Below are 21,590 nucleotides of genomic sequence, written 5' to 3' on the forward strand. Positions count from 1 at the left end.
GAAAATCATGAGACATTGAGACCGTTGTAGCCGTTGTTATTTGCTAGACATCCATAATGTAAGATGCTTTCTGAGGATCACGTTTATGTCCATTGAATTGGGTGCAAATCTTCCACTTTTGCCAGACATCTAATTGTTTGTGTTTGTTCTAATTGTGTTTACATAATTATTGAAAGCTTTGTTGTCTAAGATTGAGTAAGGTGTTTCATTGTCGACAGAGGAAGGGAAGTCAACTCAAAACTGCAAAAAACCTGGTACATACAAAAACCTTTATAGTAATTTCATGGAAACTTGAAGACATCGACCTCTTTGACTGCGAATCAGGAACATTATGAGTTGTCCAGCACAAAGATACAGTACATGCGAGCTTGTCCCCTATACTAAGGACAAGTTTGTTTTTCTTCACAGAGATTTCAGATTGGTTTTTTGTAACTTGTTTAAACATGGTTTGTTTGACTAATAATTATTACAGATACGACTACACAATAGAGATAGCTTAGAATTATTAAAATGCAAAAAGAAATGCGGTGAGCGTGGATCGAACACGCGACCTTCAGATCTTCAGTCTGACGCTCTCCCAACTGAGCTATCCCCGCAACACGTTAACTCTTTGCACATACGACATCAAAACAAAGGTAACACCGATGATCAAACTTAGCTCTTTCATATTTTATTTTGTTTACAACAGGAAGCTTAACAGCAAAACAGAAAATTAGCTAACAACATTAATGTATAACAACGCCGAAACAAAAGGTGGAGGGTCCTTCCAAATACGTTGTCGAGTTTAAGAGTTAGTGTTATTTGTGCCCTTGATTGTTTACTTGAAATGAATGCAATACATCATAATGAAGATGTCAATACACATTGGGAAAGGGACACAAACACGATTAATCGAATACGACAGCTTATTCCAAGATTCTCGAGTGTGCAGTTCACTTACGTCTCTCATGAGAAGAATAACATTTCGGATAGCTTTTTCTTACTAATGCAGTTTATGTGCTTGCTTTTCATGAAATCACACCCCACTTATATATATTTCAGGAACTTAAAAATAAAGTTAAAGTGATTCGATCCCGCTACTATACTACAAATTTATACAGGAATTCAAAGGAAACTCTAGATTAAGATGTTAAGAGGGTCCATATTAGCCAAAATTCCAAGTGCATTTATTTCTCTTTCCACAAGCAATGTACGTAGTGGCAACAACTCTTCTTACTGATTTTGACATTGTGGAATATCTTGATCACATAGGGTAGGACACATTTGAACTCAAGAAGTTCAATAAATAAATTGAAAAGATGGGGCAAGTTCTATCTCTCTTTCAAACGTGAAGGAGGGTGGTTGACATTGCTATTCCACGACCTAGACATGTTGGATTGACAAACACAGGTCAAAATCTTAATTTTGTACTAAGAAATATTTAAAAAAGGGTAATATATGTTGCTAATGTCGGTAAAAATATTCATATTTAATCTCACATCAGGATTTTTAAAATGTCTTATTTTCAGGTAGTACATTTGTCCAAAGAGAAATACTTAAGAGTATGAAACGAAACATCTGAAATGCATATGCTTTTCTTTAATTAAGCACAACCGTTATGAATAGTCATGGGTCTCTCTTATTTAACATCAGTTCGCGTGTTTTGATTCGATCAATTTAGCAAAGCTTTTGCCCAAAATACACAAGAAAGTGAAACTACTTTTTTTTTCCATAAAAAACTGGATTTCATTAAGAATTAAAAGTTAAAAAGACTAAGTGAAATATGTTGTAATTCATTTATACGGGAATGATTGTTTAAAATAGGACCGACTAATCATATTACACTTCATTTCATAAATTTTTAAATCCAAAATAAACATATCTAATTATGCTAGTTTTTAATTAAATAATTTAGATTTTTGTTCAGACTCTAATTCTAGCTTGGTATTTGCAATTTAAAAATATTATGGTTGAATTTACAATTTTAAAAATATTTTAATAGATATGCATTTTCGGTGTAAAATAGTTTTACATTAACAACCAATCACAACATGTCATATAAGAGAAATAATAACTTTCATTTTAAATTTTAATTAAAACCATAATATATTTTCTGATGTGGTGAAATTTAATTAAATTATTGTGTAAACAATGTTTACTTTAACACTGCACACCCCTTTAATTCTTTTAAAAATATAATCCTCTTGCAAGAGTGGGTGTAATAATCCAAAGGCCTTTGTACTATCTCAATAGTCTATTAGAGCCTAATAAACTCGTGGGGTTGTCCCCACCTTTTTTAATTAAATTTCAATAATATATACATTATTTGCTCTAAAAAAAATATAAAATGATTCATACAAAACAATTTGGCTATGTAATAAATAAAAAATTACTGTGAACTTGATGCTTTTTAGCAACTATTATGACTCTTTAAAAATAAGATAATACTAAATATTAAGTAAATTTCTAAATTAAAATTATACAAAAAATTTTCCTAAATAAATATTATTTTTCTGTTGGTTGTTGGGCTTTTTTTAAGTTGGGCTAGATTTTATTTTATTGTTTCATTCTAGAAGAAGATTTTAACAAATCTTACTTAATGATAATGATTTTATTACTATTGTTAATGAAGCGTATATTTATCCTTTTAATAGGTAAAGCTATAAATTAAAGCAAAAAAAGCATGCAAAATAAAATCTCAAATCTTAAGACATGGAAGTATTTGAGGAAGATATATTTGATATATGACTCTTTGAAAATAAGATGATACTAAACATTAAGTAAATTTGTAAATTAAAATTATATAAAATCTTTTGCTAAATATATATTATTTTTTGTTGGTTGTTGTGATTTTTTTAAGTAGGGCTATATTTTATTTTATTGTTTCATTCTAGAAGAAGCTTTTAACAAATCTTACCTAATGATAATGTTTTTATTACTATCATTAATGAAGCCTATATTTATCCTTTTAGTAGGTAAAGCTATAAATTAAAGCAAAAAAAGCAAAACAAAATCTCAAATCTTAAGACATGGAAGTATTTGAGGAAGTTATATTTGATATACTTAATTATCTCAACACTTCAACCTCTTATTACAATAAATAGTTTTAGAGACATTAAATTATTGTTTTGAACCATAAAATGAGCCTCATCATAACTTTATTCTGCTTAATATTTCTGTTATCAAATATGTTCTTTCTGCGGTGGAACACAAACGCATTCGCATACTCCTTGAACGCATTTTGTCGCATGACATTCAGAGGGGCACATCAAATGCCAACAATCCTTAGGGATTTTGCAGGCCATGTTCTGTGCACTGACCTGAGCCTTAAAACCTGCAAAAAGCCATTCACATTATGAAAACCTTAATATTCACTGCACATGATTTTACATAGCATGAAACCAAGCTAATTAATGTACACATACTACTTAATTTTTTAGCCAAGATGATTATTTATTTGTACAAGAAACAAGAAAGATAGAGAAATACCATGTTCGGATGTGATGAGAAATAAAATTGTGAAGCAAAGAAAGAAATATGAAACTTTAACTGTCATTTTGCGCCTGAGAATGAAGAATTTTTTTGAGAATCAATGTGTTTTGCAAGAATGCAGAACTGAGTTATACATGGTTATATTTATAATGAAAAGAAGACCCTGTTTTGTGGTCTGAATATGATAAGAGTACGATATGACAGAGAGTTTGATAGGATAAGATTAGGATAAGATCTTATCTTATCTTGTGTTTGAGGTGGATATGAGGTGGACATGAGGTGGACAAAATAATTATATGATATGATATAAACAATGAAAGTTTATATTTTTTTTCCAAATAACGACATCATTTTATTATTAAGAAAAAACTTAAGTTGAGCACATACTATTCTTTATAAATTTTTTTTCTAAATTAATAATTTTAAAAAATAATTATGATAGTATTATTTTATTAAAAAAATAGGTTACAAAAGGAAATTTTTTATTTTTATAAATGAGTCTAAATATGTATCAACTAAAAAAAAATTATTTTTCATTGAATAGTCCCTTTAATTTCATAACATATAAGTAACAATTGATTCTAAATTTGAAGTAGACAGTTATAAATATTAGGATTATTAAAAGTTCAAAATAATTATTAATATTATTTATTTTCAACTTATTTAGTATTTAAATGGTAAATTATCATGCAAGTAAAATATTTTTAAGTTGTTTTTTTTTAAACAAAAGAATATTAGTAGTATTAATTGGAATCAAAGCATGATGACAAGCCTCTCAAATAAGAAAAAACTAGTCATATTTCATATTAATAAGTCAATGTTTATATTGTTATTTAGTAATCATTTTAAAATTTTAACATCATAATATAAGTTAAAGAATTAATACTAACATATTAGTAGCAAGTGATAAGAAAAAAAAAATTATTTTTATGCGAGTAAGACCAATACCTTACATACCCATTTGTATTTGTTCATTTTTTATTCAATTTATACGAGTAACTAAGTAATTTTAGATTTATAGTACAACTATACTTGATAATCAATAAAATTAATATATTATTAAAATTAACATTTTTACATTAATAAATTAAAAATTATGAAAATATAAATATTCAAATAATATTATTTGTGGTTAGGGTACTGAAAAAGAATAGAAAATAGTTATCATATCATGTCAAGATAAGTTCGAACCTACCTCCCTCCTCATGATAAAATTTGCACATGATAGAAAAGATAGGATAAGGGACAAGATTGCATTATCATATCCAGTTAGTGCAGCAAACATCAGATTACAGCAAAATAAGATTACATTATCCTATCTTATCTCTTTCATGACCACCAAACACATCCTAACATTTAATAATATTTTTATACTGATATAAATTTGTACAATACTAGTAGCCTATGTAATAAATAAAAAATTACATTGAATTTGAAACTTTTTACCAACTACAGTATTATGTATCTTTGAAAATAAGATAATAATAAAAATTCAGAAAATTTGGATTAAATTACATAAAACAGATTCCTAAATGAATATCATTTCTTGTTGGTTTTTGGTGTTTCTTTAGTTGAGTTTGATTTTTTTTTTTCATTCTAGAAGAAGCTTTTATCATATATGAGTGAGTTGTTCTCATACCTTTATTTAGATTAATATATCTTACTTTTAAAAACCAAATGCAATGAATAATATATAGAAATAGTCTTTGAACATAATCGATTGATTTGCTTCTGTGTCATATGCATAGTAAAATTTATCATAGTAGAAAATAAATTGAGTTATTGGAGATAGATTTGATAATAATATATTTTATTTCTTATATATAATTTTTTTTAATTTATGAAACATAATTTTATCATTTATTTATTGATCTTCATTTTTTGAGTTAACGCTTTAACTTTTTGAATTTTTTCATTTCAATTTTTTTAATTAAGGAAAATGTTGGATTGTAAGAAATGAAATGCAAGAATTAAAAATATCATGAGTCGCTTGTTTTCCCCAAAATGGTATCATAATAATGGTTTGACTTTTAATTAAACTCTAGTGAATTTTAGGTACTTGTTTTTTTTTTTGGTTACAAATGAAGGGCACGACCCCAAAAGAAACAGAAACTAACGATGTGCAATCACGGGCGATTGCGACGTAGAGGAACACTTGGCCCTCTCTAGCAACCTAATGCAATCTCCAAAGGGAGCCTCAAACCAGTGAGTCCCAAACGAAAGTTCCAAGCCTACTTTCGCCAAGTAGTCTGCAACTGAATTTCCCTCCCTCGGCGTGTACTGGACAAGAAGAGAACCATGATCATCCCTCTTACGCTAAATATCGCGAGCTATGTACTCGAAGTGGTGCTCACAGACATCTCGCTGCTCAAGCAGCTCAACAACCTCCAAGGAGTCACTCTCTATGATCACTTGATGATAATCAAGGCTGATCATCACATCAATAGCAGTGGCTATGGCCAATAGCTCGGCTACAAACGCATTCTGGGTACTAAAGTTACCCAAATTTCTGCTAAACCCTCTCAGCCAGTTTCCCTCTGAGTTTCTGATTACTCCTCCACAACTTGCCATGCACTCGCTGCTCCATCACCATTAGTTAAGGAAGCACGGACACTTCAAAACAGAGGCGTGTCCGCGTGTCCGACACGCGGACGACACGGACACGCCACCGACACGTGACCGACACGTGTCGGACACGTCTGGGGCGTGTCTGAATAAAAAAATTATTATTTCTTGGCTCGGACACGGCATGGACACGGCTTGTATATTGAGCCGACACACCTTTGTGGCTAGACACACATAGGGAACACTTGTACTATTTTTTTATTATTATTTTCTGACTTAAAAAAAAGTTAAATTAAAATTAAAACAATCTTATCTAATTAAACATCAAACAAACGTAATCAAAACAGATTTAGTTCAAATTCTCCCGAATCTATACTGACTAAACAAACAAACCTGTACTAATGGTTGAATGATGTTTTAGTTCAAATTCTCCTAATCTTTGGTAAAATGTTGCCTGATATTGATAAATAGTACAATTTTCAAGCTTCTTTTGCTTCTATTAAGCTGCATTGTTACTGACTTAATTGTATATTGTATTGAATTGATACAATGTTCTCTTAATTTTGTGAACATATTATCACGTTGCTTTTTTTTAATACATACATACATACATATATATATATATATATATATATATATATATAAAAGCCGTGTTCTCGTATCCTATTTTTTGGAGTTTAGCCGTGTCGGCGTTCCCGCCCGTGTCCGTGTCCGAGTCTGTGCTTCATAGACTTTAACCCAGCCTGTATCCGGCGCGATCCAATCCTTGACCCTCTGCTGAGACCTCCGGTTGCTGAAAGTGTCACGGGGCTCTCCTTGTCAATTCTTAAGTTTCGTAACTTCTACTTTCGTACTAAACAACAGAGCTGGTGATGATGGAAAGCAAATGTGTGATGATGGTCTCCCTAGCTCTGTTTAATAGATCTGGATTACAGGCACGGATTCCTCTTTTTACTGCTTTTGGGATTGCTTTACATGTTTACTAATCTGGTATACTGGTGCAGTACATGGCATGGTTTCTGGTTTTGCCAACAGGGGCTTTTGGAGGGGGACTTAATGTATGCTTTTCCTTCATTAAGGTTGTATGGGTTGTTAGGGGATGCTGGTTTCACTGGTTTTTAGAAGAGTGGGGATTTACTAAGTTAAAAATTGGTGGGTTCCATTGGTGTCTTGTAGCGGGTTTCATGTGACAGGGGATGGGCGTCCTTTTATTTTTGATGATGTTGTGCAGGATTTGATTATGGCATGCGTGGAGATATAGCAAGATGGAACTATGGAAGTGAAGATTTATGGTGGCAAGGACAAGTTTGTTGATATATGGTTGCTGTGTCACGCATGTTTCATGGAATTGCAGTTCAAGTTTAGAATTGGGTTTTGTACTAGCGTTTTTACCCTGTGCGTTGCACGATGAATATTGATCTCATTATTTAGACACGTATTAAAAAATTAAGATATAATAAAAAATAAGCATTCAATCAAACAAAATCAATCACAATGGTATCACACAACTTGCAAAATTTGATAATTTTTTTTATATATTTAATCTAAATATTTTTAAATTATGAAAAATATACTTAAATTAGATGAAAAATTGTTTCCGAGAGTTAGCAAAAGTGGTAAAAGCTATGAGACATAAGGGTTGGAGGGGAATGAAGAGTTAGGAAAAATTATTAGTTTTTACCTGAATTATTCTTAATGTAAAATGTTTTTCCCCGTGAAAGTCTTTTACCATGTGATTTAAACATAAATATATAGTACTCATTTAAGAAAAATGTTTTAAAATCTGACCGAAAATTTGACCCCAATTACTATTATTTCGTACTCATTTTAAATTTCAAACTCAGTTTTTTTTACAATTTTTTAAAAAGGAAATGCATTAACTTAAATTGAATATTAACTCCTTAATCTATGAGGTGATTATATAAATTATATTTATTTATTTAACAATAAAAGAAACCCAATTAATTTTTGTGAGCATTTCTTACCCGTGCGTTGCACAACAAATTTTGTTATTTTTATTTAAGTATGTATGTTCATATCAAAATTGATATACTGAAATTAATATTGCCAAGATTTACATTAGGCTTAAAAAGGTGGAGGATATTGAGGCCAAAAAACGTGGATCACACCCCAAAATAAGTCTCTGCATTTAATTACTTATCTTCCAATACTTTTCAGAAAAATGTGATTAGTTTTTCCAATATGTCCGTTTGCGAAATTGAAGGCATATGTTGTAAATGCCTTGACCAATTCCCACTCTGAACAATTTTTTTGTTTCTTTTGCAATTATGACCCTTTTAATTGTTTCATCGTTGTGGGCTTTTGGTTGATCCATAGCTCCTTTATAATGGGATGTGCATGAATTCTATTTTGAAGAGACTCATGGCTCCTTTATAATGTTTTCATTTAATAGGGGACAAAGAATCAAAATTATAGGGAAATCGATTTGTATAATTAATTTGTGAAAGTCTCTATGGCTGTGACATTTGTCAGCCAGAAAGAGGGGTGTGAGAAAAATCATTATGGCAATGCCATGTGTTAATTTTTTGTGGATAAGGATTTTCTTTTAATAAGTATATAGATGTGGCTTTGCATGTGGATGAACATTTTCCACTTTGTACTAATGGTTTATTTTGACCCCTTGAGACTAGGGCACTCTTTTTCTTTACTAGGTTTTTTTTCACTGAGTTTTCCTAGTAAGATTTTAACGAGGCCCTGCTTAAAGGTCTTGGTCAATTTAGGAGAGGGTTATGTCTACATTTGAGGATGACGGACAAATGGATTGTGGGAATTGATAGGTTTTTTGGTCCTCTTAATAATATGAATTTCAGTTGTAAAAAAAAAACAGGGCTGTTAAATTAATTAATTTTTGTTACTTTCTTATATTCACTCGTAATAAAAATAATAAGCATTGTTATATTGATTTTGGTTCCTCTTAAGCAATGGTAACTTTAAATGGCCAACTAGATGAGGGATAAAATACATGCAACTAGACGTGGCTTGGATTGATTTGATGGTTGGCCATATAATAGTTTCATATATGTGGTTTGGTTTTAATATCTGCCAAAATTGATAATTAGTAATTAAATAATTTTTTATAAAAGTTAATTTACAGTATACAATAACTTAAAAAGCTTCTTGAATTTTGTTATGAAGCAATCAAAACAAACTAAATGAATTAAAAGAAACTATATTCGGTAATGAGAACGAAGACCTGAACCATATGTTCAGTTGGGGACATGCCCCCAGGCCCGAGCCTTGTGGAGACAGTTTGAAGCTATCTTACCTTGCATTGATGGAGGGCAATCGTTTTAACAGTGGCTCGCTGGGACTCTGATGCAGCGTGAAGGGATGCTGGTTGTCGCGGTAATGTGGTGGAATTGGAGATGGGGTAACTAGCAGGTGTTCGAAGAGGAGGTTTGGCATATGACCCAAATCCGGAGGAACGTGTTGTTGGACGTGGGAGCTGGAAAGGGGACGCGACTTATCTTGTGTAGATGGAAAACGTATCAAGAAGTAGCAGTGTAGGTGCGAGGTTGGCAGGTCCTTATCTCACTGTGGATGGGAGTCGGTATCCAAGTCCAACTATGAGGAGGATGGGTGGTGTTGTCGTGCTCCATGAAGCAGGTGGCTCTTGGAAATCTGCAATTTCAGAATACAGGGTGTATGGCTCAACGTTTCGAGCGGAGCTTTGGACGGTGGAATTAGGGCATGCTCATGCATGGTGCCTTGGCATTCGTTTAGTGGGTTTTGCATCTGATTGCTTAGAAGTGTTCATGTTCTTCAGGAGCCTGTGGAGATTAATTCTTATTGGGATAGAGAAGCAATCATGGGGTGAGGGAGCTGCTACGTACAGAAGGACTGGAGTTTTTCTTTCATTCATATACCTCATGAACGTAATAACGTTGCATAGTTTCTAGCTAGAAAAGCGGTGCGGGAGGGATCGTCGCATCGTGTGTGGGGGCAACCTCCATCCGTTGCTTATGCTTCCTTGTACTTAGACGCGTGTGCGTAGTTTGCTTTTGTTTATTTTCCTATTGTAACACAAAAAAATGAATTGAAATAAAGATTAAAAAATCAATACAAGTCAATTAAAAAGATTATATACTTTTTTATTCATTATTTAACTTGTCATTAATTATCCTTAAAAGACTAAATCTTCAAAATTATGATGTTTGATCTATATCCAATGTCTTCAAAATTTTCAATTCATCTACTAGAATTATACTATTTAACAGTACATTCTTGTTCCTTTCTCTCACTTCTCCCTTTCATTTCTCATAATGATGATTTTTTTCTGAAGCGTATATTTATCATTTTAGTATACAAAGCCATAAATTAAGACACCAAAAAGCAAAACAAAATCCCAATGTATTTGAGGAAGGTATATTTGTTATACATAATTATCTCAACATTTTAACCTCTTATTACAATAAATAGTTTTAGAGGCATTGAATTATTGTATTGAACCATAAAATGAGCCTCATCATAACTTTTATCAAACATGTTCTTTTTGCGGATGAGGACAATGGCAACCGCATACTCCTTGAACGCATGTCGCTAAACAATTACCGGGGCATTCCATAGGAAAACAGTCCTTATTAGTTAGGCAGTCTGGGTGGTATGCACTGACCTGGGCCTTAAAACCTGCAAAAATCCATTCACATTGTCAAAACCTTAATATTCATTGCACACGATTTTACATAGCATGAAACCAAGCTAATTAATGTACTACTTATTTTTTTTAGCGTAGATGATTGTTTATTTGTACAAAAAAACAAGAAACATAGAGAAATACCGGGTTCAAATGTGATGAGAAATAAAACTGTGAAGCAAAGAAACAAATATGAAACTTTAACTGCCATTGTGCGCCTGAGAATGAAGTATTTTTTTAGAATCAATGTTTTTTTGCAAGACTGCAGAACTGAGTTCTACAGGGCTATATTTATAATGAAAAGAAGGCTTCATTTACTAATCATCTGGTCTGATTTGTCTCCTTTTAAGCTTGGTTTTTTCAAAGCTATGATTAATACATTATTTTGCTTTTTTTTTAAAGAATCAACAATGAAAGTACATAATTTTTTTCCAAATAACGACATCGATATAATATATTCATATATATGTTTGGTTTTAATGCCAAAATTGATAATTAGTTATTAAGATTTTTTTAAAGTTAAGTTACTTTCTAATTTTTTATAATAACATAATAAGCTTCTTGATTTTTTGTAATCAAAAGTAATCAAATCAAATCAACTGAATTGAGAAAAAGATAAAAAGAAAATCAAATCAAATCAAATCAATTAAACAAATTATATAGTTTCTCATTCAGCATTTAACATTATTAATCATCCTTAAGAGAATAAATCCTCAAAATTATGAAGTTGAATCTAATATCCAATGTCTTTACAATTTTTAATTCAACTACTAGAATTATATTATTGAAGATTATCTTGCTTGTTTTTCCCACTACTCCCTTTCATCTTTCACAATGATGATTTTATTATTATTAATGATGCGTATATTTATCCTTTTAGTAGACAAAGTCATATTTTTTTTTGGTAGATAAAATATATATATATATATGTATATATATATATATATATGACTTTAGTCATATATTAAAAAACACAAAAAGCAAAACAAAACAAAAAACTCAAATATTAAGACATTAATGTTTTTGAGGTAGATATAGTTGATATACTTAATTATCTCAACATTTCAACCTCTTATTACAATAATTAATTTAAGAGGCATGAATTATTGTTTTGCACCATAAAATTAGTCTCATCATAACTTTTTTTCCTAACATTTTTTTTTCACCAAATGTGTTTATTGCGTGGAAGACAAGGGCAAACGCATGCTCCTCGAATGCACCTCGGAGAGCAGAGACCACATAGTAAAGAAATACAATCCTTATCAGTTGCGCAGTTGGTGTATGCACGAACTTGGACCTTAAAACCTGCAAAATTTATTCAAATTGTCAAAACCTTAACATAGAATGCAACCAAGGTAATTAATGTAAACATACTACCTAATTTTGAAGTGTAGATAATTGTACAAGAAACAACAAACGAAAAGAAATATCGGGCTCAGATGCTATGAGAAATAAAACACTAAAGCAAATAAACAAAAACGAAGTTTTAACTGCCATCATGCCCTTAAGAATAAAGTAAGTTTGAGAATCAATTTGTTTTTTTGCAAGAATGCAAAGTTGAATTGAACAGGGATATATTTATAATGAAAAGTACATTAAAGGCTCGTTTGTTGGTCAATTAAGGTAAGAGTAAGACATGATAAGAGCATGATAAGTTCTTATCTTATCCTGTGTTTATGATGGATAAGATAATGATATGATATAAACAATAAAAGTATATATTTTTTTTCAAATAACGACATCATTCGATTTGTAAGAAAAAACTTGAGTTGAGTACATAATATTTTTTAAAATTTAAATTTTCTAAATTAATAATTTTTAAGAGTTATAGTATTTTTTATGATTGAGTCTATATATGTTTTGTAATTAACTAAAACTCAATTATGTTTACTAAATATTCTATTTAAATTTAAAATATATAAGTAACCTACTAAATATAATTTTATAGTAGCAAGTTTTTTTTTTGAAAACAGAAAATATTATTGATAGATAATTGTACTTGAGAACAACCCTCTCATCTATATACTTTATAAAACAATAGCACTATGAGAGAGACTCTGCTGATGTGTCACTACCACATTCAATCTTCTAACGTGTCACTCAAAGATCCAGGCTCAGGAAATGCTAACGTGTCGAGCTCTCATGCATTTGAGCTTCATGGGCTCCACTTGCCTACTTCTTCTCCAATAAGCTTTTCCTTTCTCCACTACTGCATATTAATAATTAACTAGCGGAACTACCCGTGCCCTGCACGGGGCACGAGTGACTTTTGTTATTTACAATTTAAATTTCGTACAATATTATGTTTTGCATCTTTTTAGTAAATATATTTTAACAATTGTTTCAATTATATGTTCTTAATAGTCATAATTGTGTAGTAATCTAGTCATAATTAAAGATAGATTCCTAAATTAAATCCTAATATAATTAATCCTAACAATACTCCCCCCCTAAAATCAACCTTGTCCTCAAGGTTGGAAGTAGCATAGTAGATCCAATCTTCCCCTCCCGGGTCCCATTGTAGGGGGAAAACCAAGTGAAGCGCCAGAACAACAAGTGTCCAAGTGTTCATATCTGGCGGCATTGGAGGAGGTCGCTTGGACAACACATTGAGGACCCATGGTTGCATCTGCATTGAGGGTTCATCCCTCTGCATCGAGTCACTAACTTCATCCACAAAGCCCATTATTAATTGTGTACTGAATTGGTTGGAAGCCCCTACTTTAAAAAACTTTTCATTCTGAAGCGCGTTCACATTCATTGATATCGGAGCATCTTCTATAGAGTTTGTGCTTTCAAAAGACTTAATACCAGAGATGTGGGGCATAATGGCAGCACAGTTTGTGAGACCTTCCATTGGCAAAGAAGTGTCTTGCTTGGACTCATTATCAATTTCAGAAGTAAGCGCAACATGTTGATTGCTTGAGTTCTCCTTCCGTTCGCCATCGCTTGAGTCCTCCTTCACTAGGTCTTCGCTTGAGTCCTCCTTGAGTACGTCTTCTGCTGCCACCGAAATACTAACATCGATTTCTCCTTTGGTGTGAGAAGGAGGAGGACAAGAAACGACATCAGTCGGTGGTTGTCCCTAAGCAAGTTGGAATTCGACATCTCGTGCAAGCTCTATGGCGTGCGATAGATTGGTAGGGCGTAAAGAACACACCCGCCAACGAATCTGTGGCTTGAGGCCATGTAGAAAATAACCCAACAACAACTGAAGTTCCGACAAATTTGGGATTCTGGTCATCAAAGCCTCAAATTCCAGCACATAAGCGTCAACACTACCTCCTTGTCTAAGAGATTGCAGCCTCATGGAAATAGTATTAAAACGATCGTCACCAAAACGCCAAAGCAAGAGTAAGATGAATACATTCCAGGTAAGCTTGAGATTACGAAAACAGTAACTAGAAAACCAATGAGTGGCAGCTTCCTCGTCTATGCTAAGGGATGCCAATTGCAACTTATCTAGATCCCGCAAACGGTGTACCTCAAATATTTTTTGGGCTCGAGCGATCCAGGAAACCGGATCCACCCCGTCAAACTTAGGAAACTCCAGGACAATAGTCTGCCATTCCTCCATTGAAAGGACCATGATGGCAAGAACTTCTGGAAATAAAATAAAATTATCGCCCAGAACAGCAAATCAAAGCGTGAATGGACATGTGCGTGTCAGCAAAACCCAAATCGGCAGATGAATAGTGACGTGAACAATGCGCAGATGAACAGTGTCGGTGAACAGTTGTTTTTTTTTCTTTTATTTGTAGCGAAGTGACAATTGGAAGTGGCGCGTGCGGTAGAGTCAAAGAGGAATGGTAATGGTGCGTGCGGTGGCTGGTGGAATTTCGATCCGGCAGGTCGGACCAATTGTTAGGACCCGAAAATCCTAACGTGGGGAAACGATAGAGAAAATCGGACAAAAGGGAATATTTTTGGTATTTTATTATAAGAGACTGGAAAATAAAGATAGATAAGAACTAAGAGGCAACACTCATCTCCAATCTCCAATGTATCGGATAAACATAGAATCTACAATAAGTCTTTTTTATAAGGGACAAAGTTGAATTAGATTATGATAGCAAAACTACTATTCAAAGTTAATCATAAAGTTAAAAAAGCATTAGAAGAAGACCAATAACACACCTTGCATAGTTGGGAGCAATGGCATCTAAATACACAAAGTGAATCCATCTAGGAGAAGTGCGGTGAAACGCCACATTCCAAAACTGTACATGCTTAATCATGAATTTATACTAATCCTCCATGTCGTTCAATGGCCACCATGTGTACTCCTTCCAAACATCTTTCACAAATATCTGAAAATTCAAAAGCTCCCCTAATCAGCACACAAAAAAACCCATCAAGAAAAAAAAACACATTTTTGAAGAAAATAATCTAATTACTCAACAACATTTATGTCGAACACTTACACAATTATCAACTTACACAATTATCAGCACCATATAAAGCAAGTTGCATACTCGAGTGATCTTCCTCATTTTTCCTCCATGTCAATCGGTTCACAGTAGAGGCATATAGGGGAGGAGATGACTGATGCAGTATTAGTATGGAGTAATCTAGGTAAATCTTAGATAATTAAGGTAAATCTTTTAAAATTTTAATATTTTATGAAAACGTTACCCAGACTTAAAATTACCTTTAAAAAATCAGTTTCAAGATTTGTTATGGAAATAAATTTTAGGTGAAGAAAAAGTTTATTTTTAGAGTATTAATTAAATTTTTAACACAATAAAAACTCATAAAATCCTGAATTAATTAAAAATCCGAAAATTCAATAAAAATACCATAAAAATTAATTAAAACTCTAAAAATAAATCAAAAATAAATTAAGATAAAATCAAGAAATAAACAACCTAAATCCTAATCAAATCTAAAATTAAAAAAAATTATGAGAATTAACCTGAGAATGACACGTGGAATTTTTTTTATGAGAATTAACGTGAGAACGACACGTCACCAAATCAGCCTGATAGAAGTTCTTCTTTTGTAATATATATTGATTGATATTGATATTGATATTGATTGATATTGATTGATATTGATATTGATATTGATATTGATGATTGATGATTGATATTGATTTTCATGTTAAAAATAATTTTTTGGATGATTTAAGGATTTCTTTTATAATTTGAAAAAATTTAAGAGTAAATATAAGTAACAATATGATAAATTGAAATTGAGAAGAGAAAAAGTTTGATGCACCGACGGTGTAAAGTTTTTTTACACCGTCAACCAATCAGATTTTAAGGATGTGAGAAAATCTCTGTTTTTATTTAATTTCATTAATTGACATGACACATCCTTGAAATCTGATTGGTTGACGGTGTCAAAATTAAACTCAATTGAGAATATGATTTCAGTGAATATAATTGAAAAAGTTCCAACGGAAGGAATATTTTCAATGAATATAATTTCATATCAAATCTAATTTAAAAATAAACTCTAATATAGTTTTAGAATTTTTTCAAAATTTTATATAGATAAGTAAGATAATTTGTTGATGAAAATAAGTCGTGCGGAGATTAGAAGACATTAATACTTATATAATTGATATTATTTATATTTAAATTATAAGGTTAAAGCTCACATGGGGAAAAACATTTTACATGAAAATACTTTCATATAAAAATAAATAAATAATAAATTTTAATAATATTTTATTGGTTTGAAATATATTTTCATGTTAAATTTGTACTATATAACAATATAATTCTCTTGCATTTTTTTTTCCAGAAGTAACAAGGGTAAAAACTCCCACGAAAAGGAACATTTAAAAAAATTAAAGTATATTTTCATAATTTTTGAAATAATTTAAGGATTAAATTATATAAAAGTTTTGTGAAATTTTACAAGTTGTGTAATTGTAGTTTGTTTGGTTCAATGCTCATCTATGTTTTTAGTATCTTAATTCTATCAGATAAACAAATTAGCAAATAATAATTTCATTAATACGTACCTAAATAATTGAATCAAAATTCGCCGTGCAAAACACGGGTAAAAACACTAGCTTATATGTAAAATTGAAGATTTTGGTCAATTAATTCGTGTGTTTTTCGAAAAGTTTTATATTGATTAACCAGTGTATCGTACAAAACACTATAATTTATATTTTTTAAATATTTACATCTTTTTATTATGATTGTTATTTAAATCTTAATATTTTAAATTTTCTATAATTAAAATATTGATTGATGTATCAAATACAATAGTAAAGTTCATCACCATGCAACGCACGGGTAAAAACACTAGGAGGCAATTTTCAATTACTTTGTGCTTTGCAATGACTATCAATAAGAGTCAGGGTCAATCACTCTCACATGTTGGGTTATACCTTCCAATACCCGTGTTTAATCACAATCATCTTCATGTAGCATTGTCTAAAGTGAAATCTAGAAAAAAGTTTGAAATTCTAATCATAGATGAAGAAGGAAATGTTTCAAACAGAACCTGTAATGTTGTGTATAAAGAACTATTTGAAAATATTTGACAAGTGAGAGGCATGTAGTACAACAGCAGTTAATTTTCTTTTTTTAATATAACCCTAATCTGACTGTGATTGTGATCAGTTGTTGGCAGTTTGTTTCATGTCTCAGAGGTGGCTGTATTTTCCATTATCTAATTGTTTCCAAGATATATCAGTCTGTTTAAACTTGACATCAAATGAATTTATTGTTCTTTGCTGTTAAGCTGAACATAACTCATTGATCTGTTACTTTATTGCGGTGTATGAAACTAAGTTTCTGATCGCAAGTATGGAGATAGGATTTGTGGTGATCATTCTACATTGTTGGCTGTATTAGGTTGTGGGGTTGTTTTCTAAGTTTCAATTGTACTATGTACATGATATCACTTATTTTAATTAATTTGAAGTTATTTTATTAATTTAGTTCTTTTTATAAATTTAACTCGCAAGTAAATCAACTCGCCGTGCAACGCACGGGTAAAAGCACTAGTGAATAGATGAAAACAATTACCATCAAAGCTATGAATAAAGCACCCCCTCTGTGGTGAACAAACTATAAATATTTGAATTTTAAAAATATTATTTGTTCTCATGAAGTTTTACATTATTAATAAATTTTTCATCAGTTGTCAAATAAAATATTTTTAATATTATTTAATATTTAAATAATAATAATTATACAAGTAAAATAGTTTTAAGTAATCAATAGTAGATGATAAGAGAAAATTAATCTATATTTACCATTAATAAATCCATATTTATAGTGTTAGTAAATAAATAGTTTATATTTTTAACATCATAATGAAAGTAAAAAAAATAAATATTAGCAAAGTAGTAGTAAGTGATAAATGTTTACTATGAATATGATTACATTATCCTTTCATATCTCCTTACATGAAAATAACTAAATCAAACTCTAAACTATTAAATGTTAACTATGAAATACAAATAAAAATACAAAAATATGTTATGCTCCCTAGTCTTTAATTATAATGCCCTATTAAAATAATTAAGCTTGTAAACATGTAATGAAGTTAATAATGTATTAAATTTAATAAAGTTTGTATAATCTTTCACATTTACTCTTAATTGAGTAGTGTGAAAAAACATTGATTATTAGAAGTAATCAAAATTTTGAAATTACAAAAAGGTAAATAAAAAAGACAGTCTTTTGGAAAAGACGGTATACTTGAAAAAGGATAATGAATAATGTTGTGTAGACATCTTATTTTCACCTCCACCTTATGCAAATAGGAAAAGAAAAGAGAGAAATAAATCATATGGTTTGTGATTTGACCTAAAGAAATACGAAGAAAAATGCGTTGATATGAGATGAGAGTGACGTGTGAATGTATCATTACTCAAATGAATAATAGATATTTCTAAAATCTAGGTTAGATGTCTCGTATAGAATGCCATCAAAAAGGTCATCAAACATGTCTCTAACATATCATATCTAACCGTGATCTGTTTGTCCTCCATTGAGGAAGAGGATTCGAAATAGGTAGTTCAGGCGGGGAGAGTGGATGAGGCAGAATTGAGGACGGTTGGATTAAGAGTTGAGCTACTTTTTCAACAAGACCGGAGGCTTTAACTGAAGAAAAAGATTCATTTCTAGAACCTCGAGGTTTAGTCATGTCATCCATGGCTGCCAACCAGTCAGAATAATTGCCAGTCAATTTTGGGGGGCATAATAGGATGAATATGCAGTCATAAGTATGAATATAACTATAAGGCATGATGAATATAAGTACCAATTGGGCAAACAGATTGACAGTCATTATAAATTTGTCCCCCATTCTACTCAATTATCAAAAAGATTAACATAAATATCCAACAGAAACAAACACTGTAACCCAATAACGGTAGTCTAAAAATTCTCAAAACAAAATCTGGCAATAAAGAACCAACGGGAATGTTTCTACCCAAAAGGCCTGATAGAGACACATTACATCATTGTAGTAACTCAGCAACCAACCACATTACATGAACAAGTTGGGCTTCTTTGCCTTGTAGGTGGTCTTCAACTTCCTTGATGGTGGTCTGACCTTCCTGTAAACCAATGGGAACTTGATCTTTGAATTGTGGAATTGTTTGGTGCTTTCCCTTTTGCACAGTTTAGCAGGAACAGTTGCAGTCTTAATAATCTGAATGCAAGGGGATCGGACCCTGTGGCGAGAAGCCATCTCAGTGTACATTGCATCAACTGCACCATTTAGAGTGGTATCACGGTACTCCTTGTACATGTTGTGGTAGCCAGTCCTACTCTGATACCTCAACCATATCCCAAAGTTCTTAATCTTGGTTGGGTTCTTCTCAAAAATCTGCAACATAAGAAAATAAACAAGAGTGAATTTGCAAACTACTAGTACAAGCTCAACACAAAAAATACTCCACAGTTCACCAACAGAAAGCAAAACACTAGACATATTTCCAGTTCATTTTTTGTAAACATATTGCTAATTCATTTGAAATATCTGAATATCCAGAGATAACTTTGACAGATCCAGCAATGTCCATCAGTAACTATGACACAATTATAATAATGCAGACCTCAATCTTTTGTGTCCATCAACTCAGTCCACAATAATCACTGGTTGAAACTAACTTAGTAAGACTAAAACAAAGATGGAAGACTAATATGAAAGGTTAGAAATAAAGAACCATATTAGCCATTATGTTAAGTCTGAGGCTCAACTTGACGGCACTAGTAAAGGTCAGGAGAATTAAAGGATGCACATGCACTTCATTATCAATAGAACCATATCAATCATCTGTTCTAAACAATATGGATATATCATACATGCACGTGCAAAGAGAGAGTAGTGAACTAAACAGAAAGTACTTCAAAACAGTAGAACTACAAAACATATCTTCAAAGATAACTTGATATACTCAAAGGTTACCCAACTCAAAAGAGACAGTATATGTATAAGCTAAGCCCAAATGAAGAAGTCAATACTTTCTAGCTTAATAATGGTCTACTAATAATAACCCAATACATGAAATAACTAAACAGGGAGATAAAATTTTGAATAAACTTGTAGCAAAAAAATCTGCCATCAAAGGAATATATTAAACTTTAGCAGTACAAATAATTTCAGCAGCAAAATAATTTCAAAAGAAAACATTAAAAACAATGAACTTCAGTTTCTGACATTTAAATTTTCAATAATCAGTCCAAAGCAATATCATAATCTCAGAATATAAAAACAAATAAAATAAAAGTCAAATTTCAGATACTAAGTAATTCACACATAATTGACAAAGATTGATAATCATTTTATTCCAATATCATGGTAGCAACTGTCACTGGCTCGCTGCCTTATTCCCAGAGTTAAAGTTCTCTTAACCTAATTCTATCAGATTCAGCCCATGGTATTCATGCTAACAAAATGAATTGCATAAAACGATCCATACGATGCCATTGACCTATAGTAAGCAAACATTTCCCATGCAATCACAACATTCAATCATGGTTAAAAAATGAAACCCAGAGATTGAAAAAATACACAACGAAAACGGAAGACAACGAGAAATCGTACCTCATTGATAGCAAGGACTTGACCATTGCTCTTCTTAACCTTCTTCAATTTCCTCAGGAAATACCTAATCAAAAGCAACAAATCGAAAACACAAAACAAATAAGATCACTGAAACCCGAAACACAATCTAAATCGAACAAGCTACTTCATCAAAGATCTCAGGTTATCAAAAACGAATCAAACGAGCTTAAATTCAAGAGAGATCGAAGTTCTACATACCAGAACTTGGACTTGGCGCGAACCTCATTGGTGGCCCAGAGCTTCATGCGGTAAATCTTGGGGTGCTGGTCGGAATCAGTGGGGAGAGCCCTCCCGACAACCTGGTACTGATGGAACTGCAAACGGAAAACCAAACATCAACCCACGAGAAATCATTCAAGAAATGAAAACGAAATCGAAGAACAATGGTACGAGATAGACTTACCCTGAAGGTAACCATTTTCGCCGACGAACCCTCACTCTCTCTCGCTCTCTCTGTGTATCGGTGATGTGAGGAATCAGAAGATGGAGGAAGTAGGGTTTTGTTTATATATGAAGCGCTCGAAACCCTAATTTGGACAACGTGGGTAACTAGTCCAGAGTTATGTTTGGGCTTTGTCTATTTTATGGCCCAGGCTATATGTATCCAACAAAATGTCATTGGGCTCTTTTAATGTCGATTTTTCCTATAAATATTTTTTAAAATATATTTGATGTCAAAAAAATTTATTGACCAACAAAATATTAAAAAAAAATTGACAAAAGTTTTTGAAATAAAAGGAATTTATGCGTTCTACTTTTGTTATAAATGAAGTGACAAAATGAAGTACTTGGAATCCCCAACAAATTGCCAGTTCACTGACAGACATCACATTTGTTAGTCGAATTTTGGAGG

At 31.7% G+C, this 21,590-nt stretch overlaps 1 protein-coding gene, 1 long non-coding RNA gene and 1 other non-coding gene across 3 annotated transcripts; all 3 read right to left on the bottom strand.

Moving 5' to 3' along the window:
* Positions 1 to 523: 523 nt before the first annotated feature.
* Positions 524 to 596, bottom strand: TRNAF-GAA (transfer RNA phenylalanine (anticodon GAA)). Its single transcript has one exon. It is a non-coding gene; the product is annotated as a tRNA-Phe (tRNA).
* A 2,421-nt stretch (positions 597 to 3,017) lies between these two features.
* Positions 3,018 to 3,588, bottom strand: LOC130721865 (uncharacterized). The gene is made up of 2 exons (XR_009013673.1): positions 3,469 to 3,588; positions 3,018 to 3,313 (listed from the first exon to the last, which is right to left on the bottom strand). It is a non-coding gene; the product is annotated as an uncharacterized LOC130721865 (long non-coding RNA).
* A 15,353-nt stretch (positions 3,589 to 18,941) lies between these two features.
* Positions 18,942 to 21,291, bottom strand: LOC130723115 (60S ribosomal protein L18a-2). The gene is made up of 4 exons (XM_057574068.1): positions 21,141 to 21,291; positions 20,936 to 21,051; positions 20,717 to 20,780; positions 18,942 to 19,495 (listed from the first exon to the last, which is right to left on the bottom strand). The coding sequence occupies exons 1-4, from the start codon at positions 21,153 to 21,155 to the stop codon at positions 19,154 to 19,156; spliced, it is 537 nt and encodes a 178-aa protein (XP_057430051.1). The 5' UTR covers positions 21,156 to 21,291; the 3' UTR covers positions 18,942 to 19,153.
* Between the last annotated feature and the right edge of the window lie 299 nt (positions 21,292 to 21,590).

The sequence above is a fragment of the Lotus japonicus genome, chromosome 6 (genome assembly GCF_012489685.1).
Source record: "Lotus japonicus ecotype B-129 chromosome 6, LjGifu_v1.2".
NCBI classification, from domain to species: Eukaryota; Viridiplantae; Streptophyta; class Magnoliopsida; order Fabales; family Fabaceae; genus Lotus; species Lotus japonicus.

Coding starts and splice junctions, on each gene's coding strand:
- LOC130723115 (XM_057574068.1), bottom strand. Junction 20,781..20,935: donor CGCGCCAAGTCCAAGTTCTG/GTATGTAGAACT, acceptor GCTTTTGATTAG/GTATTTCCTGAGGAAATTGA. Junction 19,496..20,716: donor AAGTCCTTGCTATCAATGAG/GTACGATTTCTC, acceptor CTTATGTTGCAG/ATTTTTGAGAAGAACCCAAC.